At 43.3% G+C, this 22,373-nt stretch overlaps 1 protein-coding gene across 5 annotated transcripts in view; it reads right to left on the bottom strand.

The window, feature by feature from the left end:
* The window catches only part of miga2 (mitoguardin 2), a 61,440-nt gene that overhangs the window by 11,662 nt on the left and 27,405 nt on the right, over positions 1 to 22,373 (bottom strand). For all 5 annotated transcript variants that reach the window (XM_078550187.1, XM_078550186.1, XM_078550184.1 and 2 more), the window contains 8 exons: positions 17,379 to 17,568; positions 16,314 to 16,426; positions 13,201 to 13,312; positions 10,911 to 11,047; positions 9,985 to 10,099; positions 9,752 to 9,858; positions 2,572 to 2,687; positions 1,730 to 1,802 (listed from right to left, as the gene is read on the bottom strand). In XM_078550187.1, coding sequence (XP_078406313.1) covers positions 1,730 to 1,802; positions 2,572 to 2,687; positions 9,752 to 9,858; positions 9,985 to 10,099; positions 10,911 to 11,047; positions 13,201 to 13,312; positions 16,314 to 16,426; positions 17,379 to 17,568 — 963 coding nt within the window. The remainder of the gene's footprint in view (positions 1 to 1,729; positions 1,803 to 2,571; positions 2,688 to 9,751; positions 9,859 to 9,984; positions 10,100 to 10,910; positions 11,048 to 13,200; positions 13,313 to 16,313; positions 16,427 to 17,378; positions 17,569 to 22,373) is intronic.

The raw sequence follows: 22,373 nt of genomic DNA, 5'->3' as shown, positions 1-22,373 counted from the left end.
CAGATTTGTGTTCCTTTTCACAACAGGAATTCACCCATCCCTTTTGAAACCATGCTGTGGCAGTCTGTTCCAACATCACTGCTGATGATAAACTCCACTAATCTACCACCCTCTTGTAAAAGATAAAGTTGCCTGAATTTCCTACTTTCTTCTGGCTCCCTGAACTTTAAGCACTGTCCCTAATTCTTGTATCTTATGTTGGACTGAAAAATTTCTTTAAAATATTTGACGATTCAAATTACTGTGACCTCCCCTGCAGTCCCTAATCAGAATTAGAATTAAATCCAGAGACATGAATACTGTCCCCACACTACCCCAAGTGACACCATCTTTTTAATGTATTTTCTTTACTGTCCCTTCCTTCACTCCTCTACATACACTGCATTCCAGCCAGCATCTTTCTTCTGGCCCTCTGCCAATGCTAATCTAACCCGAATGTTAGTAGGTGAGTGACATCAGTTAGGGAGATCTCACTGTAATCTTCCCTGCAGCATGTGGGATCTCCCCATATTTCACCATCACGTGGTGCAGCTCCAACACAAGAGCATAGTATATATAAAATTTACTTTTTCCTCTCTCCAAGTCCCCATTCCCTCCCTCTCTCCCCTTCACTACTACATTACATAGGAACATAAGACTTAGGAGCAGTAGGCCATTCGGTCCTTCGAGCCTGCTCTGCCATTCGATACGATCATGGCTGATCTGGGAGTTCTCAATTTCACTTGCCTGTCTGCCCCCCATAACCCTCGACTCCCTTGTCTATCAAAAATCTATCTAACTCAGCCTTGAATATATTCAGTGACCCATCCTCCACTGCATGATGTTGCAGGTGGCTGCATGGCTCTCATTGTAGATACACTGTCCTCACATGGTTGGGTGGCAGAGAGGAGTCATGAGCCAATTGTAGAGCAGATACCCTTGGCACCCAACAGCAGCCTCTGGTTCTTCACACTGGGCCAAAGATGACGAGCACAGGACGAATTACACACTATTCCCCGAGTTAGGAAAGTGCAGGTGACCCTTTACCCTGTAACCATCCAGCTAAAGGCAAGCACATCGACTGTGACACTTCCCTCAATTATGTTGTATTGAATTAGGACACAGAAGCAGACTAGCCCATCGATGTTCATGCTCCACACAAACCTCCTCCCACATTGCTTCAGCACACCCTATCAGCATATCCTTCTATTCCTTTCTTCTCCTTCGTATCTCTGTCTTTAAATGCATCCATGCTATTCGCCTCAAAGTCACTCGATGTGGCAGGATGTTCCACATTTTCACCGTTCTCTGAATAAAGAAGCTTCTCCTGAATTCCCAAGTGGATTTATTAGTGACTGTCTTATAATCATGGCCCTTAGCTTTGGAGTTGTCCTCTAGTGGAAACATCTCTATGTTTATCCAATCAAACTCCTTCAGAATTTTAAAAACCTCGATCAGGTCACCCCCTCAGCCTTCTCTTTTCTGTCTGGCAGCAAAAGAAAGTAGCTAGCTGGCTCCTCAGTCCCAGGCAAACCTAGGAACAGGATCAGGAATGCACAGCGTGGAGTAAAAAGCCTTCCCAGAATAAGCCACTCAACTCATCCTCCACCCCAGTCACTCAGATTGGAGATAAATGCCTTTTACACACACTTATGTACTGGTGAACTCCCCCTTGCTCACGCCTAACACACTCAAATCACTACAACACTTGTCTCCTTCACCCACCAAGCAGCCTTATCAACAGGTTTACCTCAAATGCCTGACGCACACAGTGTAGTTTCGCCAGGAAGTCCTCATCGCTATAGCATTCCAGAAGCTCTGTTCTAAAAAACACAAGATGGCCGCCAGCTTTACTGTCAAGGACTAGAAAAGAGCTGAATCTTACACAGACCGACAGGCGGTTCCATCTCCGGACTGCGCTCACAGCTGGGAGAGCCCTTTGATTCTAACAAACAACAACTTGTATTCATATAGCACTTTTAACTTAGCAAAACGTCACAGGGTACTTTAAAGGAGCATAAGTCAGACCAAATTTGACACCAAGCTAAATGAAGAGATAGGATTTAAGGAGTGTCTTAAGAGGAAGAGAGAAAGGTAGAGAGCTTTAGGGAAAGAATTACAGAGCTTGGGTCTGAGGCAACTGAAGGAACAGTCACCAATGGTGCTGCAAAGGGAATCAGGATGCATAAGAGGCTGGAGTTGGAAGAATGCAGAATTCTTGAAGGGTTGTAAGGATGGAGGTGGTTACAGGTAGGGAGAGGTGAGACTATGAAGGGATATGAAAAAAGTGAAAATCCTGAGCTGGGAAAGATCTGGGGGAAAAAAATATCAGCCAAAGTTACCATCCATGATAACCATCCCAGTGGCGATTCCTGGGAAAAATGCATGGGCATGGACAGGTTGGAGCTTGGCTCCTGTATCTGTTTTGCCAACCACATCTGGCAATTCACCGTCCAACCTCACACTATAATAGGGCACTGGAAGGCTGTCCACATCAGCTCTAGAGGTGTACCCCTGCTGGAGGACCCACTTACAGAGTAAGAGGAGGAGGGAAAGGCGGTGGGGAGACTGAAGATAGATTTGGCCACGCACCTGAATGATCTGCAGGCAACCTGGTCATCGCGAACAATCCTCATGGCTTCTTCGTATAAAGCGGATGATCTGGACGAGTGATATCTCTCTTCATCAAATGATAAAGAATCAAATAGCTGAAGATATAAAAGTGTGGATGATATTTAAATCTCTTTCCTGCACAGGACACATGGTAGCTTAAATGTTGCAATAGGACACAAGTTCACTGAGTCAACATTCCTCTTCCTCTGCATGTCCTTCTATGTCCACGGTCGAACAGTGAAGTCTGCAGGATTGTAATTTGAATCTGACCTGGAAGTTTCTGGCAAACTTAGCATGCAAAAGGCGAGCTGGCCCATCTCACACTCTGCTTACAGCTGCAGGATCTATTTTAGGCAGTTTTCTCTCTCATTGGAAGGCCCCTATAAACTCCCCCAATGGTCTCATTGGGTAACAGTAACATCCAGCCATACAGATGAGAAGGTCCCAGGTTCAATCTTTGGTCAGTGTTAACTGAAGGGCTACAGTTACCTCCAGGCTTTACTATGCCAACTCTCCTGGCCGGCCTCCCACTTTGCACTCTGTGAACCTGAGCTCATCCAAAACTGCTGCCCCGTATCCTAATTCACACCAAATCCTGTTCATCAATCACCACCAATGCTCGCTGACCTACACTGGCTTCAAGCCTGGCAACCTCGAATTTTAAAATTTTACCTTTGATTTCAAATCTTGCCCAAGATCTGTAAACTCCTTCAGCTCTACAACCCTCAGAGACCTCGGCAGTCCTCCAATTCTGGGCTTATGCCCATGTCCATCAATCCACCACTGGTGTCATACCTTCATCTATCTAGGCCCTAAGCCCTGGAATTCCCTCCCTAAACTATCCACCTCTCTCACCTCCTTCAAGACACCTGTTAAAATGTACTCTTTGACCTAGTATCTCCCTGTCTGGTTTGGTGTCAACTTTCGTTTGATAATAGCTCTTGTGAAATTCCTTGAGATGTTTTTCTGTGTTAAAGATGCTATATAAATATAAGATGTTGCCGTTTGTGCCCCTGGGCTAGGAAGCAGTGAAAGATCAGCCAGGGTTCCAGCTGCTGATTGCCATCAGCAAAAGCTAAAACTAGATGTAGAAACAGGAATAGGTCATTAAAGCCCCCTCAAGCCAGTTCCACTATTCAATGAGATAATTGCTGATCTGTATGTTAAATCCATTTACTCACCTTGGTTCCCTAACCCTTAATATCCTTACCCAACTAAAATCTACCAATCTTGGTGTTCAGATTTTCAATTGACATTCCCCTGCTTCATCAGCATTTTAGACGAACAAAGTTCTTGATTTCCACTCCCCTTTGTGTGAAGAAGTGCTTCCTAACATCACCCATGAATGGTCTGGCTCTAATTTTAAGGTTATACCTCCCTATCAAATCCTTTGATCATATTCAACAACTTGATCAGATCACACTACAATCTTCTATACTCGAAGGAATACGACCCTTGTCTATGCAATCTGTTCTCATAATTTAACTCTCTTAACCCCTGTTAGAGATTTGGGTATCAGCTGCAATGGTTTCCCACAGTTGTACAGAGCTAAGTGTCCACGTTCAGACATGGGGGATGGCCTTTTGGGCTGCATACTAGAAATGCAGAAGAACAAAAGGAGAGAAAGCAAGAAAAACTGGGACATGGATGGGTTAGTGGTATAAAGAGACTGATTGCAAACAACTCATTTCATTCTTTACTGCTTAGAGGGAAAGCAGGTTTCTAGTTCCCACACTTGGATGGGAGATAGGAATTTAAAATGTGCCACATAGAACACAGATATAAAAAGTGATACCATCCAAGCCATTTCAGACACTCTGTGCCAGTAACTGAACCAGCGCCAAAGGCTTCCAGCACAAACTGAATCTGGTGCACTCATGGTGAGTAGGTACGTGCAGCAGATGATAAATCCAAGAGGATCTGAATGACATCATCTTACATTTCTTATTATTCATTCTCAGGACATGAGCATCACTGATCAGGCCAGCATTTATTGCCCATCCCTCATTGCCCATGAGGTGGTGGTGGTGAGCTGCCTTCTTGAACCGCTGCAGTCCATGTGGTGTAGGTACACCCACAGTGCTGTTAGGGACTGAGCTCCAGGATTTTGACTCAGGAATGGCAATGCTTTTTCAAGTCAGGATGGCGCATGGCTTGGAGGGGAACTTCCAGGTAGTGATGTTCCCAAGTGGCTGCTGCCCTTGTCCATGTAGGCGGTAGAGGTCATGGGTTGGGAAGGTGCTGTCAAGGGAGCCTTGGTGAGTTCCTGCAGTGCATCTTGTAGATGGTACACATTGCTGCCACTGTACACTGGTTGTGGAGGAGGTGCCAATCAAGCAGGCTGCTTTGCCCTGGATGGTGTCAAGCTTCTTGAGTGTTATATGAGATGTACTCATCTAGGTAAGTGGAGAGTATTTCACTGCACTCCTGACTTGTGCCTTGTAGATGGTGTTCAGGCTTTGGGGAGCCAGGTAATGAGTTACTCGCCACAGAATTCCCAGCCTCCGACCTGCTCTTGCAGCTTCAGCATTTATATGGGTGAGCCAATTAGGTTTCTGGTCAATGATAACCGCTCTAGAATGTTGATGGTGGGGATTTTCAGTGATGGGAATGCTGTTGACTATCAATGGGAGATGGTTAGATTCTCTCTTTTTGGGGACGGTAATTTCTTGGCACAAGTGTTACATGGTTAAAGCAAAAGATCTCATTCAAGTCAGATCAGGCCGGGCTCCTGATGCACACTACAATATTTCAGTATTTGTACAAAGTGAAACCGCTTTGCACTGATGCTAGGATTGCAGTGTGAACACAGACTAAAAGGCCAATGCAGAACTCACATGTGGATGCGACGGATCACTGGAACTGCTTGCTGAAAACAAAGCTGTTAAAATAAAAAGGGCAGTATCTGTTAACATTACCATTGTAATGTTGAAACAGCTACTGAAGGGGCTGCAAACAAAACAGGCAACACCACTTTGCATTCAAGCAACCTTCCTCTAATTATAGCAGAAGCTTGTTCCCAATAAATCAAGCTGCCTTTGCTAGTCCTCCTTCCAATAGACTCAGGCCCAAGTAGCATAGTAATAACAAGATTGCAGCCTTCCAATAGCTGGTCAACAAGATCAATCCAATCTAGAGGGAACACTCAGGACATGGAAATATCTGCCGTAATGACATAATTTCTCACCAAGTAAACACATTCAGCGAGTATCATATGGTTGTAAGAAGTTAAAGAGATGTCCAAAGGAACACTATGATAACCACGTTTTCCACCTAATCCTGACAGTGGAACAAAAACAAAAAATGTTGGAAAAACTCAACAGGTCTAACAGCATCTATGTAGAGAAAGATAGAGTTAACATTCCGAGTCCATATGACTCTTCATCAGCGCTAAAGTGAAGTAAAAACATGAAGAAATTTATACTGTTTAAGGGGAGTGGAGCACGTGAAGCTGGATAGGAGGCCAGCAATAGGTAGAGGCAAAAGAGAGATTGCCAACGATGTCATAAACAAAAGGTCAAAGGGGTGTTAATGGTGGTGGTACTGGCTAAAGGAGGTGCTGATGGTGGCATTAAGGATAGAAAGCAGAATGTGATAATAGCCAGGCAAGGGTAAGCACTCTGGAAAGAACAACATGAACAAGTGACAGATGTCTCTAGTGCAGATGGGGGGGGCGTGGCAGGAGTTGGTGGGAAAAAAGATCAAAAATAGGATAAAAGGTGGGGATAAAACAATGAATAAAAATAAAACTTGCTGAGTTTTTCCAGCACTTTTTTTTCTTTCAGATTTCCAGCATCCGCTGTATTTTGCCTGACATAGTGAAACCGGTTTATATTCAAAGTCTCACGATAGTGTGATCGACACTCTTGCTGAAGAGCTGCCCCCAGACAAACCAATACAACAAATAGTTCTGAATCTGCAGTGAGTAGTGAGTGACAAAACAAAAAGAACTTACACAGAATTTTACAGCACACAACTGGCCATTTGGCCCATCTGGTCTATGCTGGTGTTTATGATCCACACAAGCCTCATCCCACCCTATCAGCCTATCCTCCTACTCCTTTCTCTCTCTCTCTCTCTCTCTCTCGCTCTATGTTTATCCAGCTTTCCCCTAAATGCATTTATGCTATTCACCACAACTACTTTCTGGGTAACAAAGTTTCTCCTCATTTCCTTATTAGATTTATTAACATAAACTTTTTATTTACATAAAACAATGAAGCATTCATTGCATCATTAAAATATCCCGAAGTATTTCTATTGTAACTTAGGCAAATGTGACAGCCAACTTGTACACAGCGAGGCCATACCAAATAACTGGTATTTATATAGCACCATTGACAACTTCAGAACATCCCAAAGAACATTACAGCTCACAAGTTACTGTTTAAATGTAGTCACTGCTGGACATTGCTGCAGGAGTTCCTCAGGGTAGTGTCCTAGGCCGAAGCATCTTCAGCTGCTTCATCAATGACTTTCCTTCCATCATAAGGTCAGAAGTGGGGATGTTCACTGATGATTGCACAATGTTCAGCACCATTCGTGACTCCTCAGATACTGAAGCAACTAGTGCCCACATGCAGAAAGACCTGGACAACGTTCAAGCTTGGGTTGATTAAGTGGCAAGTAACATTCATGCCACACAAGTGCCAGGCAATGACCATCTCCAACAACAGAGAATCTAACCATTGCCTTGACATTCAATGGCATTCCCATCGCTGAATCTCCCACTATTAACATCCTGGGGGTTACCATTGATGAGAAACTGAACTGGACCAGCCATATAAATAATGTGGCTGCAAGAGCAGGTCAGGGGCTGGGAATTCTGCAAAGAGTAACTCATCTCCTGACTCCCCAAAACCTGTCCACCATCTACAAAGCACAAGTCAGGAGTGTGATGGAATACTCGCCACTTACCTGGATGAGTGCAGCTCCAACAACACTTGAGCAGCTCAACACCAACCAGGGCAAAACAGCCTTCTTGATTGGCACCCCATCCACCACCTTCAAAACCCACTCCCTCCACCACCAACGCACAGTGGTAGCAGTGTGCATCATCACAAGATGCAATGCAGTAACTCACCAAGGCTCTTTCGACAGCATCTTCCAAACCTGTGACCTCTACCACCTAGATGGACAAATGCAACAGATACATGGGAACACCATCACCTGCAAGTTCCCATCCAAGCAACACACCATCCTAACTTGGAACTACATCACCATTCCTTCACTGTTGCTGAGTCAAAATCCTGGATCCCCCTCTCTAACAGCACAGTGGGTGTACCTACACCATATGGACTGCAGCAGTTCAAAAAGGCGGCTCACTATCACCTTCTCAAGGGCAATTGAGGCTGGGCAATAAATGCTGGCCTAGCCAGTGATGCCCTCATCCTGTGAAAGAAAAATTGTAGGCAAAATGGCAAGCCAATTTGCACACAGCAAGGTTTCACAAACTGCAAATAAATAAATGATCGGACAATCTATTTTTTGTGCAGTTGACCAGGACACCAGGGAGAACTCCCCTGCTCTTCTTCTCATCATGTCTTGTACATCCACTGGACGGGCCAGACAGGGCTTCAGTTTAATTTCTCATCCATTAGAAGGACTGCTAACTCCGTTGCATGCATCTATAGCCTTGCAAAATCCTAAGAAAAGCTTATGGCGGTTTGCATTTCAATTCAGTTAATAAAAATCCCTCTAGCTAGGTTTGTTGAAATGTTACCAACCACTACAAATTTCTGAAATCGGTGTTGGAGGAGGATTAGATTTTCTGACTGACCCTGATTATTCTAAACTTGTGGCAATGCATCAAAGCTTGCAATTTCATGAAGCCATATTTGCCATCGTCCAATCTTCCAAAGTGCCCCAACAAACTGGCTGGACATTGGTTATTTGGCATGGATGACTGCAAAACAGTCGATTACATCCAACAGATTTATGGGGAGATGGCGGCGTGTCACTGGACTAGTAATCCAGAGACACAGGCTAATATTCTGGGGACAAGGGTTCAAATCCCACCATGACAACTGGTGGAATTTAAATTCAATTAATAAATCTGGAAATGGGAGCTAATCTCAGTAATAGTGACCATGAAGCTATCATCAATTGTTGTAGAAAACCTAACTGGCTCACTAATCTCCTTTTCAGAAGGAAATTTGCCATCCTTACCCAGTCTGGCCTACATGTGAATACAGACCCACAGCAATGTGGTTGACTCTCATCTGCCCTCTGAAATGGCCTAGCAAAACATTCAGTTCAAGGACAATTAGGGCTTGCAGCGACACCCACATCCCATGAAAACATGTTTTGAAAAAAACTTGGTCGCTGCTGTAAACTACAATGGAGTCAAAATAGTTGATACAGGAACTGTCAATATACAGTTTTTCTCAAGCAGGGAAAAGGGAAAAGTACTGCAAACATTAAACCCAGTGAAACCAGTCAATCAGTCAGTCAGCTGCAGGCAGTGACATTATTGAAGGAAACTTTATAGGAGGAAAAACAAACATGCCATGACCCTGATTTTATTTCAGAAGGGATCGTTTGGCTGGTATTCCGTTACCATTCCAGGTTGCACCGAACAATTAGTCGCCCATAAAAGCTCTTTGAGGGGGTTTCCAAGCCTTTGTAAAACTCACAAGCACAACAGCCGTGTCTAGTGACCAGAGGTCAGGGAAACTAGGTATGTAGCCATCGTCACAGTTTGGGTGCTACAATTATCAACATCCCTGAGCTAAGGATGAAGAAAAAAATTGGACAGGGTCCCATTCTTGCCCACTGTGCAGAAGGTACATGTGTGGGAGCAATGGTGGCATCGAACAGGTTTGGGTTCCATTGTGATGGCCCACAATGTAGAATAGCTGACCAACACTCAATTGTCTGAATCCTCTCATGAAAACTGGTCACTCAGATGAGATATGAGTGTGACCAGTACCCATGTATTGTTCCACAAAACTGGGTCAGCACTTTCAGGAGACAGGAGAGAAAATAGGGAGGAAAAGGGAGGACCAAAACGGATTCAATGGGCCAAATAGCCACCTTCTATGCAGTAATTACGATAAGAAAAGATTGATCCAAAGCCAGACAGTAGCAATCCACTGTAAATTCAAGGAGCTCAACAGGAAGACATCTTAAATCCAACTAGAGATGACATAAAGCTCACCTCTGCCGCTGAAAAGAACGAGTCCTCTGAAGCCACACTGGCGTCATCATCGAAATAACACCTCCCGGAATCCTCTCCATAGGGAAGGGCCAGAGCCCCAACACACTCTGGGCAAAAACAAATTGAAGGTTTTTCTTCCATGAAACCACACTGTATAACTTTTGCTAAAAATCAGTAGTAATTATGCAATCTGTTTACAATATTCTCTTCCTAGTTTAAGAATTCAAACCTACCAAAATCAGCCAGCACACTGTTAGAAGGCACAGTCTCCCCAAACTCTTCCTGCAGCCGGTACGCGCGATGCAGCAGGGCTTCCAACTTCTGCGAAAACTCCTTGTTTCTTGATGGCTGTTTAATTATTTACAGTGAGGGTTTCTGCCTTTTATTCAAATTATCCTAAACTCAGTTTCCTCTCTGGCCTGCCAAAACAACATCTTTGCATGCTCATCTACAGCAGTTACATTTTGACGCTGAGGCGAAATGTAGGGCTCCTGCAATCATCCCACCTGAGACCTGCTAACAGCAAAGGCTGAGGATGCAGTAAGTTCAGCTCACCTGATCTTATAGCTCAGTGAGTCACTGTGCTACAGAAGATCGCAGCCGATCTTGGCAAGGTCGGTGCTGGGGTGTTACAACTGGCCTCAGTGAGTCTAAGTTAGGGGTTGACTCTTGCTGAAAAATGAACTTTTCTCTTTCTCCCCCGCAGAACGTCCTTGGGCATTTCACTGCCTTAACTATGTTGAGGCCGTTTGAAATCTGTCTTTTTGTCAGCAGAAAGGTTATTATTATACCCCCAAATGTATGAACACTGTCTGTCCCCACCTCCCTTCCATTATTGCTTCTCTGGGGCACTGTGATGAACAACACAACAGAAAAATGTTAACACACAAGGATGTTAAACTCAGTTTATGAGCCAAGCGCTTGTCTAAACCAGAGTAGCCAGTTTGAGAAGGGATGGCAGTAAGTGTCAGCGACGTTTCGGACCTTACTTTCAGACAAAAACACATTTTGCTGAAGTTACATCACTTTGCAAATCACAGGCTTAAAGCTTTGGCTCACCACAACAGGTCGATAAAGCCACCTCAACCACAAAACAGACATTCTTACAGTCACAGAAGGTAACACTGCTTTATGCAGTCAACATGTCTGCTAGGTGTACCTCACAGTTGTCCCCAGTCCCACCACTCGCTCCTAGGTTCATCAGACAATTCTTTCTTTCTGTTTCAGAGCCACTCCTCTGCCGTTTGGTCAGGGCGAGTTCCCACTTTTGCAAAGCTTCTTCAAACAGCTCCATCCCTGATCATTCAATAGAATTATACAGAATTACACAGAACATAAAGCTCAGAAACAGCCTATCCAGACCCATCAGGTACTTGCTGGCAGTTATGCTTCCCCCACCCCTCTTCACCTCACCCTATCAACATTTGCTTCCAACCCTTTCTCCCTCATGTGTTTATCTAACTTTCACTTAAATGCATCTATACTATTCACCTCTAGAACTCCTTGTGATAATGAGTTCCACATTCTCACCACTCTCCGGATAAAGTTCCTCCTGAATTCCCTATTGGATTCATTAGTGACTATCTTATATTTATGGCCCCAAGATTTACAAAATGAAACACTCGGGAACCCAAAAAACAAAAATTAGCATTATCATAAAAATTTAAACACGGTTTCTAACACTTGGAATTTAATCCTCCACTTTCCCAATTCACTCCTGACGTCAGGGCAATCTGCCTCTTGACATCTGCAAACGTAAGCAAACACATTGATCTGTACAAGAGTGACAGTAATCAACTCACCCACCCCCAGGTCTCTTTCCCCACCAGCCAGGAACAAAGAATAGCAGCACCTAACCCCAAACAGGCAATCTAGCTGATCAAAGTCAGATGTAGCCCAGGTTAAATGCAGAACATTGATCCATCTGTTCTGCCCCAGCAATGTGCTTTAAACCCCAACTGCTACTTTCAGCCTCTTCATTTTCTTGCGTTTTCTTTTTAATTAACTGAACGCTTGCGTTAACTAATCAGTTCATTAATCCTTTGCAAATCATCGATTAAGCCTTAGCTGGGGTACGTGTCCCCAATTCTGAGGACTGCATTTTAGGAAGTATATCCCACCAGACCTTGGAGAGGGTACTAAGAAGGTTCACTCGAATAGTACCAGAGATAAGAGACATTAGTTGTGTGGAAAGACTGGAGAAGCTGGGATTATTTTCCTTAGAATAGAGAAGGTTAATGGGGGAGTGGGATATGTGCAAAATTATAAAGGGTTTTGTTACAAGAAAAAAAGAAACCGTTTCAATGGTATGAGAATCAGTACCAGAGAATACAGATTATTAGGTAATTGACAAACATGCCAGAGGGGAGAGGAGAAATTATTTTACGCAGCGAGTTGTGATGTTCTGGAACGCACCGCCTAAAAGGGTAGTGGAAGCAGATTCAATAGTAACTTTCAAAACTGGATAAATACACGAAGGGGAAAATTTGCAGGGCTATGGTGAAAGAGCAGGGAAAGTGGGACTAATTAGATTTCAAAGAGCTGACACAAGTACAATGGGCAGAATGGTCTCTTTCTACGTGATAAAATTCTATGAACTTGTAGCCAGAGAGCAAGTATGGTTACTACCTTCCACTTACAGATGTTGATCCAAACCATTTCTGTACTGGGTAACCAAATAGAGGCTTTTAATAGGGTCCAAAACTTAGAAATTACTTGTAAACAAGTAGATTTTCTCTCCAATGTTTTCATTTCTACATTTATAGTCGAAATTTCACCCTCCAATGCAGGTCCAGCAAACCCTACACATAGGAGCAGTTGTGGCTACCACCTTCAGCACTTCTGTGGATAAGTGCACTCTTCTCTACCCCACACAACAATGCATCACCCACTAATCCACATGGCCTCCATAAACTCAAACTCTGCTGCCCATGTCCTTATTCACATCAAATCCTGTTCACCATTACCCCTGTGCTTGCTGACATACATTGGGTCCCAGTTAAACAACACCTCAATTTTAAAATGCTCATCCTTATTTTAAATCTCTCCATGGCCTCTCCCCTCCACATTTCTGTAATCTCCTCCAGACCCCATAACCCCTCTAGATCTCTACACTCCTCTAGTTCTGACCTCTTCGGCAACTCATTTTTAATTACTCCACCATAGGCAGCCTGCCTTCAGCTGCCTAGGCCCTAAGCTCTGAAATTCCTACTCTAAACCTCTCCACCTCCTCCTTGAATACACTCCTTAAAACTTACCTCCTTGACCAAGCTTTTGGTGACCTGTTCCAATGTCTCATGTGACTCAGTGTTTTTGCCTTATAACACTCCTGTAAAGTGACTTGGGATATGTTATGATGTTAAAGCCACCATGTAAATGCAAGTTATTGTTGTTGTGCAGGCAAGTAATATTTGGCTGTAATCAAAGCACAGTATCTCAAAGCTTCCTACCAATAATGTATAGGTTCTCAGCATTGGAATCCTCTGCTGTTTCATTCTCTTCCTGAACAGCTCCTGCTTCAGTTGGCAAGCCTGGTGGATTTGGCGAGTTCGCTGGTCGCACCTTTCAGTAATCATTTAACAGAAAGAAACGCATGGTTTAGGCTAAAAAATAACTTTTATTTATGTAATGTACTTCATGGCCTCTGGATATGTCAAAGCGCATTATAGTCAATTAAATACTTTCCTTTAAAGTCATCACTGTTCTAATGTAGGAAATAAGACAGTCAATTTGCACACAGCAAGGTCCCACAATAATTACCAGACAAGCTGTTTTTGTGATGTTGGTTGAGGGATAAATACTGACCACAATACTGGGGAGAACGCCCCTGCATTTCTTCAAAACAGCGGCAGTAGGATCTTTCACATCCACCCGAGATGGCAGACAGGACATCGATTTAATGCATCATCCAGAAGGTGGCAAATCCAACAGTGCAGTGCTCCTTTGGTACAGCACTGTAGTGTCAAATGATATTATGTGCTCAGGTGTCTAGGGTGATTGCTCATCCCTAATTGCCCTCGAGGTGATGGTGGTGAGGCACTTTCTTGAACCGTTGCAGGCCATGTGGTGTAGGTGCACCTAAAGTACCACTAGGGAAAGATCCAGGATTCTGACCTAGCCAGTGAAGGAGCAGCGATATAGTTCCAAGTCGAAGTGGTCTGTGGCTCGGAGAGGAACTTGAAGCTGGTGGTGTTCCCATGCATCTGCTCCCCTTGTCCTTCTCGGTGGTAGAGTTTGGACGGTACTGTTGAAGAAGCCTTGGTGAGTTGCTGCAATGCCTCTTGTAGATGGTACACACTGCTGCCACTGTGTGTTGGTGGTGGAGGGAGTGAACGTTTAAGCTGGTGAATGGGGTGATCAAAACTGACCCTTGAAGAACAACATTGCAAACCAGCTTAGTCTGAGAAACATGCATTCCCTGCCGCCCTTTGCTTCCTGTCACTAAATCAAATTTGCATCTATGCTATCACTTTCCCCTTAATTCTATGGGCTTCCACCTTTTTTAATAATCCTCCCATGTGGCACTTTCTGAAAGCCCATAAATACAGCATCAACTGCACTACCTTGGTCACCTTTCTCTGTTACCTCAAAGAATCCAATCAAGTTAGGCAGAACAATTTACCCTTAACAATCCATGCTACCTCTCCTCGATTCACCCATGACTTTCCAAGTGGAAGTTCGTTTTGTCCTTGATAATGGTTCCCCACCACTGATGTTAGGCTGACTAGTCTGTAGTTTCTTGATTTACCTTTCTCCCCTTTTTCAAATAGTGGCATAACATTTGAAAACCTCCAATCCTCAGGCACAACTACTGTATCCAATGACGATTAAAAAACTGTGCTATTCATCTGCTATTTCTACCTTTGCTTCTTTCAGCAATCAAGGATGCATCCATTTGCACCAGGTGACTTAGCCACTTTCAGTCATGTTAATTTTTTAGTGGTTCTTCTCTCTCTATTATTAACCTGTCAATACCTTCCCTCTCCTCTTTCAACATAACCTTCACATCACCCCCTTCCTTTATGCAGACAGGTGCAAAGTATTTAACACTTTTGCCATGCCCTCATCAGGCTCCACATGAAGATTTTCCTTTGGGTCCTTAAAGGACACAACTTTTCCCCTAACTGCTTACACTTTATATGTTTACATAATGTTTTAGGTTCAATTTCATTTCATTTGCTAATCTTTTCTCGTAACCTCTCTTTGCCTCCATTATTAACTCCCTCCTGTACTTCCCAAGTGTTCCTGGTTATTATCTGAATCTTACTCTTAGCATTTGTTATAAGCCTCCTTTCACAGTTTTATTTTCTTCATCATCCAGGGCACATTAAGCTTTTCCCTCCAAAGGGCTATGCCTAGTTTGTACCTGAACTATCACTTCCCTGAATGCCCATTACTCCATCAGTGCTTTACCCTGCACTTGCATTTTCCAATCTACCAGTGCTGAGCCCCTTAGTAAATCACCGAAATTAGCTTTTGCCCAGTTGTGCGCTTTTACCTTCCATATCCATATCAAGAGCAAATTTGCCCTGTCAGAAATTATGAGCATCTGTACACCAGTCCAATCCTGTTTTTATCTGAACAATTCATATGGACGTTAAAAACTGACATAGGATCAAACAGCACAGAAGGCGGCCATTCAGCCCATTATGCTTCTGCCAGCTCGTTGAATCCCAATTAGTCCACTGCCCCACTCTTTCCCCACAGCCATGCAATTCTTCTCATGCAGGAAAGACAGTGAAGAACACATTACAGAATCATTACAGTGCAGAAAGTGGCCATTCGGCCCCATCAAGTCTGCACTGGCTCACTGAAAGAGCAGTCTACCTAGTCCCACTCCCCTGCCTTATCCCCGTAACCTTGCACATTCTTTTTTTCAGATCCAGTTCCCTTTTGAATACCTTGATCGAATCTGCCCCCACCACCCTCTCCGGAAATTCATTCCAGACTCCAAACACCCTCTGGGTGAAAAAAAAATTCCTCACATCACTTTTACTTCTTTTGCCAATTATTTTGAATCTGTGCCCTCTAGTTCTTGAAGTTCTCGAGTGGGAACAGTTTCTCATTTATCCTGTCCATACCCCTCAGGATTTTGAATATGTCTATCAAGTCTCCTCTCAGCCTTCTTTTCTCCAAGGAAAACAGTCCCAACCTCTCCAAACAATCCTCATAGCTATAGTTCTTTATCCTTGGAATCAGTCTTGTAAATCTCCTCCGTGTTCTCTACAATGCTTTCAAATCCTTCAAGTATGGTGGCCAGAGCTGGACGCAGTACTCCAGATGAGGCCTAACTAGTGTCTTATACAAGTTTAACATGACCTCCTTACTCTTGTGCTCAATGTCCCTATTAATAAAGCCTGATACTATATGCTTTATTAACTGCTCTCTCAACATGCTCTGCCATCTTCAATGACTTATGTACATATATACTGAGGTCCCTCTGTTCCAGCACCTTCTTTAGAGGTTCTCCCTTTATTTTATACTGTCTCTCCACATTCTTCCTACCAAAATGAATCACCTCACTTCTCTGCATTGAACTTCACCTGGTTTAGTTGCTCCTTACCGACGTTAGACTATGGGAAGAGCTGGATCGCCTGCTCAGCACACTGGAGGAGATTGCGCTAAGTGTATCGTTGCTTTTACTCCCTGGGCTCTGCACCCTTTTGGGTGGGGTTGCTATAAGGAAGAGGAGAGATGTCAGACACATTTGGTAATGGCTGTTTAGAGGATACAGGCTTTTCTCATAACAACACAGAAGGAATCACTTATTGTGTTTCTGCCACTACTTCCTTTTTTTAAATACTGGCATCCATGTCTCACACACTACCAGGAGAATGGGAAAGCTCCCCTTAGGCTCTGCCAGGTTAACACAGGGAACTATGATGTGCTCAACTATGCAGCCAGCAGTGGTAAAGACATAAGGTGGGGAGGGGAGTTGTGTTGGGGCAGGGGGGAGCTGTACACCTGCTGCATTTTAATAATAAAACCATTATGCAGAAAAGTTTGTAGCCTTAGTTGATCTCATCTCTCATTACCCTAAAGAATCAAGAAAGACAAAACAAATAACTCACACCAGGTCCAACTATGAAGTCAGTGACAGCCACTGTTTATATTTGTTGAAGGTGGCCATAGTAATTGGAGGCTGGAGGTTATAGACCCCCAATAAAGGGGAGCTTTAGTTTGCCTCCACAGCACAGGTTTCACTATGTTAACTTTACAGGATTGCCTCTGGACATCAGAAGAAACCCCGTGAAGTAAATGGGGCTTTGTCATACAGACCAGGAAGATCCCACAGGCTTGATTCCTGGTCTGTGTTGAAATAGTGATGTGCCACAGCATCCAGAGGACCCAGAACAGAAAACCCACCAGGTTTCCTGCTCCTGAGTGTCAATCAGTGACTCCTGCAGTGAAGTACATAAATGTGAACATTTTGGTGAGAACGAGATCAGGTCTCCACAGTAGAATACTTTGCTGACCCTCACTGACTGGGATCAGCAAGAAGAATAGTCCCTTGGACCTCCACAGCTGATACCGATGGTCACGGCAAAAGTCAGCCCATTCCAGAAAAAGCAGAGAACATTTTTTTCAAATAAACAAATGCGTACAAATGGTGACATTGCTTCTTTACCTCTCTTTAAGGGTGGAAGTCTGCCCAGTGCAGGGAGCTGAGACTCTGTGCATTTCTCCGCATCTTGCTTTTTCCTCCGGCCTCTCCTCTTCAGCTGGTGTGCTGTGAGGGCCAAGGCCACTGTTCCCAAAGCTGTTGCAAAAAGCACCTTCTTCAGCCCCGGAGACAGCCTCAGTTGCGAGAAGATGGACTTCAGATGGTACCAAACAAAGAACATTTTAGAATTTGTCACAATATGTTAATCACATCACAGGAACAGGTCATCTGGTCCAACTGGACAATGTGTTTATGATCCACATGAGCCTCTTCCCACCCTCCCCCAACTCACCTTGTCAACATAACATTCCTTTCTCCTTCATGTATTTATCTAACTTCCCCTTAAACACAAATAACAAAATAACAGTAACTGGTAGATGAAACAAGCACCATCTCATTGCTGCTACCCTGTTTAAAGCACATTAACCTGCTGATCCATCCAGCCTAAGTGGATTGGAAATACACAACAGAAGGCAGAGGGTAACTAGACCTCCTGTGAGGACAGTGGTAAATTCTACAGTCGAGTTTTATTTCAATTCAGTTCAGGGCAGACATAGAGCAAGTAGGCACATTCAGCACCCAGCTAACACTTTAATCTAGACTGCTTGTAACACACAGATCAGGCAACCATTCCTGATATGCTGCAGTCAGAGTTGGAAATGCATTAACTGGCATTGCTCAGGGAGACTCTAAATGCACTGCCCCAAATCTGCGTTCAAGTGATTTTAAAATCGGGCCAGCACAGTGTTCTTCCGTTTTCCTCAATGACCTTCCTCCAAGGTCAGTCAGGTCGGTCAGTTGTGGTCACTACACAGTGACCCTCGCTGAATGAAGACAGCATCAGGTTCAAACATGATGCCCTTGAACCAACACTCACTGCCCAAGCTTGGAGCAAGATGAACAGATGTTGGCACCTGTGGAACTCAACTTGAGCCAATCACTTCAGGAGAGGTGGAATAGTGAGACAGGAGAAAACACAAAGGGACTTCAGGGTTACCAGACTCCCATGCAATTTCTGAGAGCCATACCTGGTATTTTGCTTTAAAGCAGCCCCCAAAGCTTCATCTGCACAAGTCAAATATTTTCAAATTACAACTCCAGAAGATGATCACACTTTAATGTCTGTCCAATAAGATTATGTCCACGTCGGTTTGAGCACCCAATACTGTGACAGGAATATAATCACCCATACAGACACATTTAGTAACACGAGCAAAGAATTTTTTTCTTTTTTTAGAAAGTTACATTTTAATTTTAGTTTCTTGCCTTTCTAATTTTCTCCCCTTTCCCTGAAAGCCCCTACCAGGGTACAATTTCACAGAATTTCTTTGCAATTCTCTAGCACCTTTTACACCCTCAGAACTTTACAACCCATTAAATTCTTTTTGCAATGTAGTAAAAGCAACCAATTTATGCACAGCAAGCTCCCACAAACAGTAATTAAAAGTCAAGATAATCTGTTTTGGTGGCACTGAACGAGGATTACACTCAGGAAAACTCGCTTGCTTTTCTTCACATAGTGCCACTGTATCATTTATATTCACTTGAAAGGGCAAAACGTGTTTCGGTTCAACGTCTCATCCAAAAGAGATATCCTCTGATAGTGCAGCACTCCCTCCACACTGCACTGGAAGTATCAGCCTGGATTATGGTTCTGAAGTGAGGCTTGGCCCACGACCTTCTGACTCAGGGGGAAAACAGCCGCCATTGAACAATAGCTGACCATAAGTATTATTTCCCCCTCTTCCACTAAAAGCGCCAACGCCTGCTGGGGCACAGCTCCACCAGTACCAGTAAACAAACATTTAGTGTATGCAAATGCGTACAATATTCACCAAGATGGGAGTAAAAGGAGTGTTTCTGGGTCCATGATCCGAGCTTCTCTGATATTTACACAGGATTATCCTGTATCAAACTGCAATGCATATTAAATTACAGCCAGTAGGGCTCTTCAGTGAGCCAGGTAAATATGAGGGATCCCTCCAGTGACTGAGACCAAATGCTGTAACATTTCAATCTACACCATGGGTCTCACATTCCATCGTTCCTAAACTGTCTCCCAAAAGTGCTGAGTCGTGCTTAAGTTTTCAAAAGTGACAACTGCCTCAAGTGGCCACGTGGGTCTGGGCACAGTTTCAGGAGGCTGTATGACAGAGGGATAATCTATGTAAATATCCGGCTTTCAAAAGAATCCCAATTTTGAAATTTGCATCTTTAAAAAAATGTTTCTGAAATTGAATAAAAGAAATTGATTTAGAGAAATAAGCCAAGCTTTTACTTCTTTCTTTTTAACACCTTTAGTTCAATTCCTTTTGCAGTCTATACAGACACCACATAAAAAGTTAGGAATAGGAGTTCAGAAAATTAAAATCACAACATGCACAATAAGAGTAGGTAAGCCAAGTGTTATTGATTCGTTTGAAATTGTTGATTTTATATAAATAAATTAGCAAGACTGAAAGTCATAGCAGAAAGAGTTGCAGAATTCAGAAACCTGGTTCTATTAGTCACTTTCAGTTTCTGTCCTAATTTGATAATAACCCAGTCCACCATCTATTCTCATCAGCAAACTCCAATCAGTGGAAATATTTTAATATAAGTTACAATGGTAAGGTGGCACCATAAACAACTCAATTAGTCAATAAAAATAAAACGTTTACCTTGCTAATGCCTCAGCTAAGACAGTGAAGCCATAGAGAACAGGAGGATCCCAGGGGTAGGGGACTGGATGATGCAGCGGGTTAAGTAACTGACCGATCACCTCAGGAATCGGAATCCAAATCCAGGCCAGACTGCTGAGATGCATGTTCTTTCTTCTTGTTTTAAGTGCTATGTGTGAAATTACTCTGAACAGTCCCAATCCAATTCTATATGTGGAAATCTTAATCAAGGATGGTCAACATGGTGAATGGAAGGGGGCACCTGGGATTGTTGCACATTGACAGGGCAGAGTTTAGGATCTTCAGAGTATGGATTGAATCTGGGAAAGCTTGATACTTGCAAGTACATTATGATAACCTAGAATGCACTCTCTGAAGGGGCGGAGGAAGCAGGTTCAATAGTAACTTTTAAAAGAGAATTTGAGAAATATTTGAAAATGAAAAATTTACAGGGATGTGGGACAAATCGGACAACTTTTTCAAGAGCCAGCACAGATCCAATGGACTAAATGGCATTCTCCTGAATTAATGATATCGGAAATGAATAGTGTCCCATTTTCCAGAACTAGCAAATCACCCCAAGCACAAAAGAATAGGTATTTAAGCAATCTCTGCCATGTTGAGTCAGGACTCTTGGCTGGAGGTGATAGTAGGGGCATTGCATTCAGCTGTAGAGAGAGGAAACTTGACCTGGAATCCCACTCTTGCTTGCTATAGAAGAGGTGGAAGTGTGCGTGTGATCAAACAGCTGCCAACACTCACTAAGCTCACAGGCTGCTGCTCGCACAAGAGACCAAAAACCAACTGGGAACTATGGAAACACACCCCATCAAGGAGCCAAAACCAGGAGGGAGAAAAACAAAAAACAAAGTAGCTTTAAAAATTAAGATTGCAGATTAATATCCCACTGATGTGTGGAATGAACAATTGGACAGGTCAACAGATTTACCCACAATCATTTGTTTCTGAAGTGAGGGGCTTTGAACTGAACAAACAACCATGGAGGGTGAGCAGGGAAAGAGAAAAGTGTGAACCTACACACTGACTGCAGCAACCAACTCCACACAGACTGTTTTATACCACAGCCATTGCAAGGCACATTGTCCCACCCTAAGCTCTCAAAAGAACTTTCATTTAGATAGTATTTCTTCTGGCCTTGAGGCATCTCCAAAAATAAGTAATTGCCTCTGAAGTGTTTTAAGTGTAGTTGTGTTGTAATGTATAAAACATGACAGCAAATCTGCACATAGCAAACTCCCAAAACAGCAAGATAATGATCAGATAAGTTATAATTTGGTGGATTTGATTGAGGGATAAACATTGGGACACAAGAGAGAACCTCTCTCTTGCTCTTAGGATCTTTTGTAGGGCAGATGCAGCCTCAGTTTAGTGTCTTTTCTGAAAGACAGCACTACTGACAGTGCAGCGCTCCCTTAGCACTGCACTAGAGTGGCAACCTAGATTATGCGGTCCAGCGTCTGGAACGGGGCTTGAATCCGCAACCCTCTGGCGCAGAGGTGAGATTGTTGCATCCAAGTCAGGGTGATATTTAGTCAACAGTAGAAGCACTGGGCAATCTAGAAATAGCTGATGGTCTAACCATCCAAGACATGAGTTTGTTCAGAAAAATAAACCTCAATATATTTTAAGGTTTTATTTTTGGGACAAATATTGGAGAATAGTACTTTGTCCTGGACTATCCCTTTAAGCAGTCACAGAGCAGTTTCACTGCAGTGCAGCAGTGCTGAGTTTTAACAATAAGTGCCAGCAAAGAGGACATTAAAATCAATGGGTTTACTGAGTTGCGTCAAGAAAGAAGCCCAGAGGAGGGGAGGGCAATATCAGACACAGTAGTCCAGTTGGGTGACAATCTCATGGTTCCAGCAGTCAGCTAAATTGGTACTTGGGACCATCCTACTACCAATAGACAGTGAACCCAGGGATACTAAACAATAACTATGATTTTTTAAAAATAAGATAGTGAGATGAATGCTAAAGTTTCATGCTAATTGTAAATATATCCTAAGAACAATCATCTCTTCCCCCAGCCCCCCATATTCAAAACTAAAAATTCAAAGAACCACAGAGGCAATCATCTCTAGCTAATTTAAGATACTGACGTGTTCCAGGGACAAGAATGAGGAAGGTAACAATCACTCCAGTCGATCTTTAATTTTACTTTGTGAAATATGTGCCAAAATACTGCCATTCTGCAAATGGAGTTGAAAAGCAATCCAAGCCTGGGGCAGTAGATCATCACTAGAGCCCAAGGAAATCACAGTGGTGAGAATGTGGAACT

The sequence above is a fragment of the Cetorhinus maximus genome, chromosome 10, assembly GCF_964194155.1.
Source record: "Cetorhinus maximus chromosome 10, sCetMax3.hap1.1, whole genome shotgun sequence".
NCBI classification, from domain to species: Eukaryota; Metazoa; Chordata; class Chondrichthyes; order Lamniformes; family Cetorhinidae; genus Cetorhinus; species Cetorhinus maximus.
This window is presented reverse-complemented; position numbering and strand designations above follow the sequence as displayed.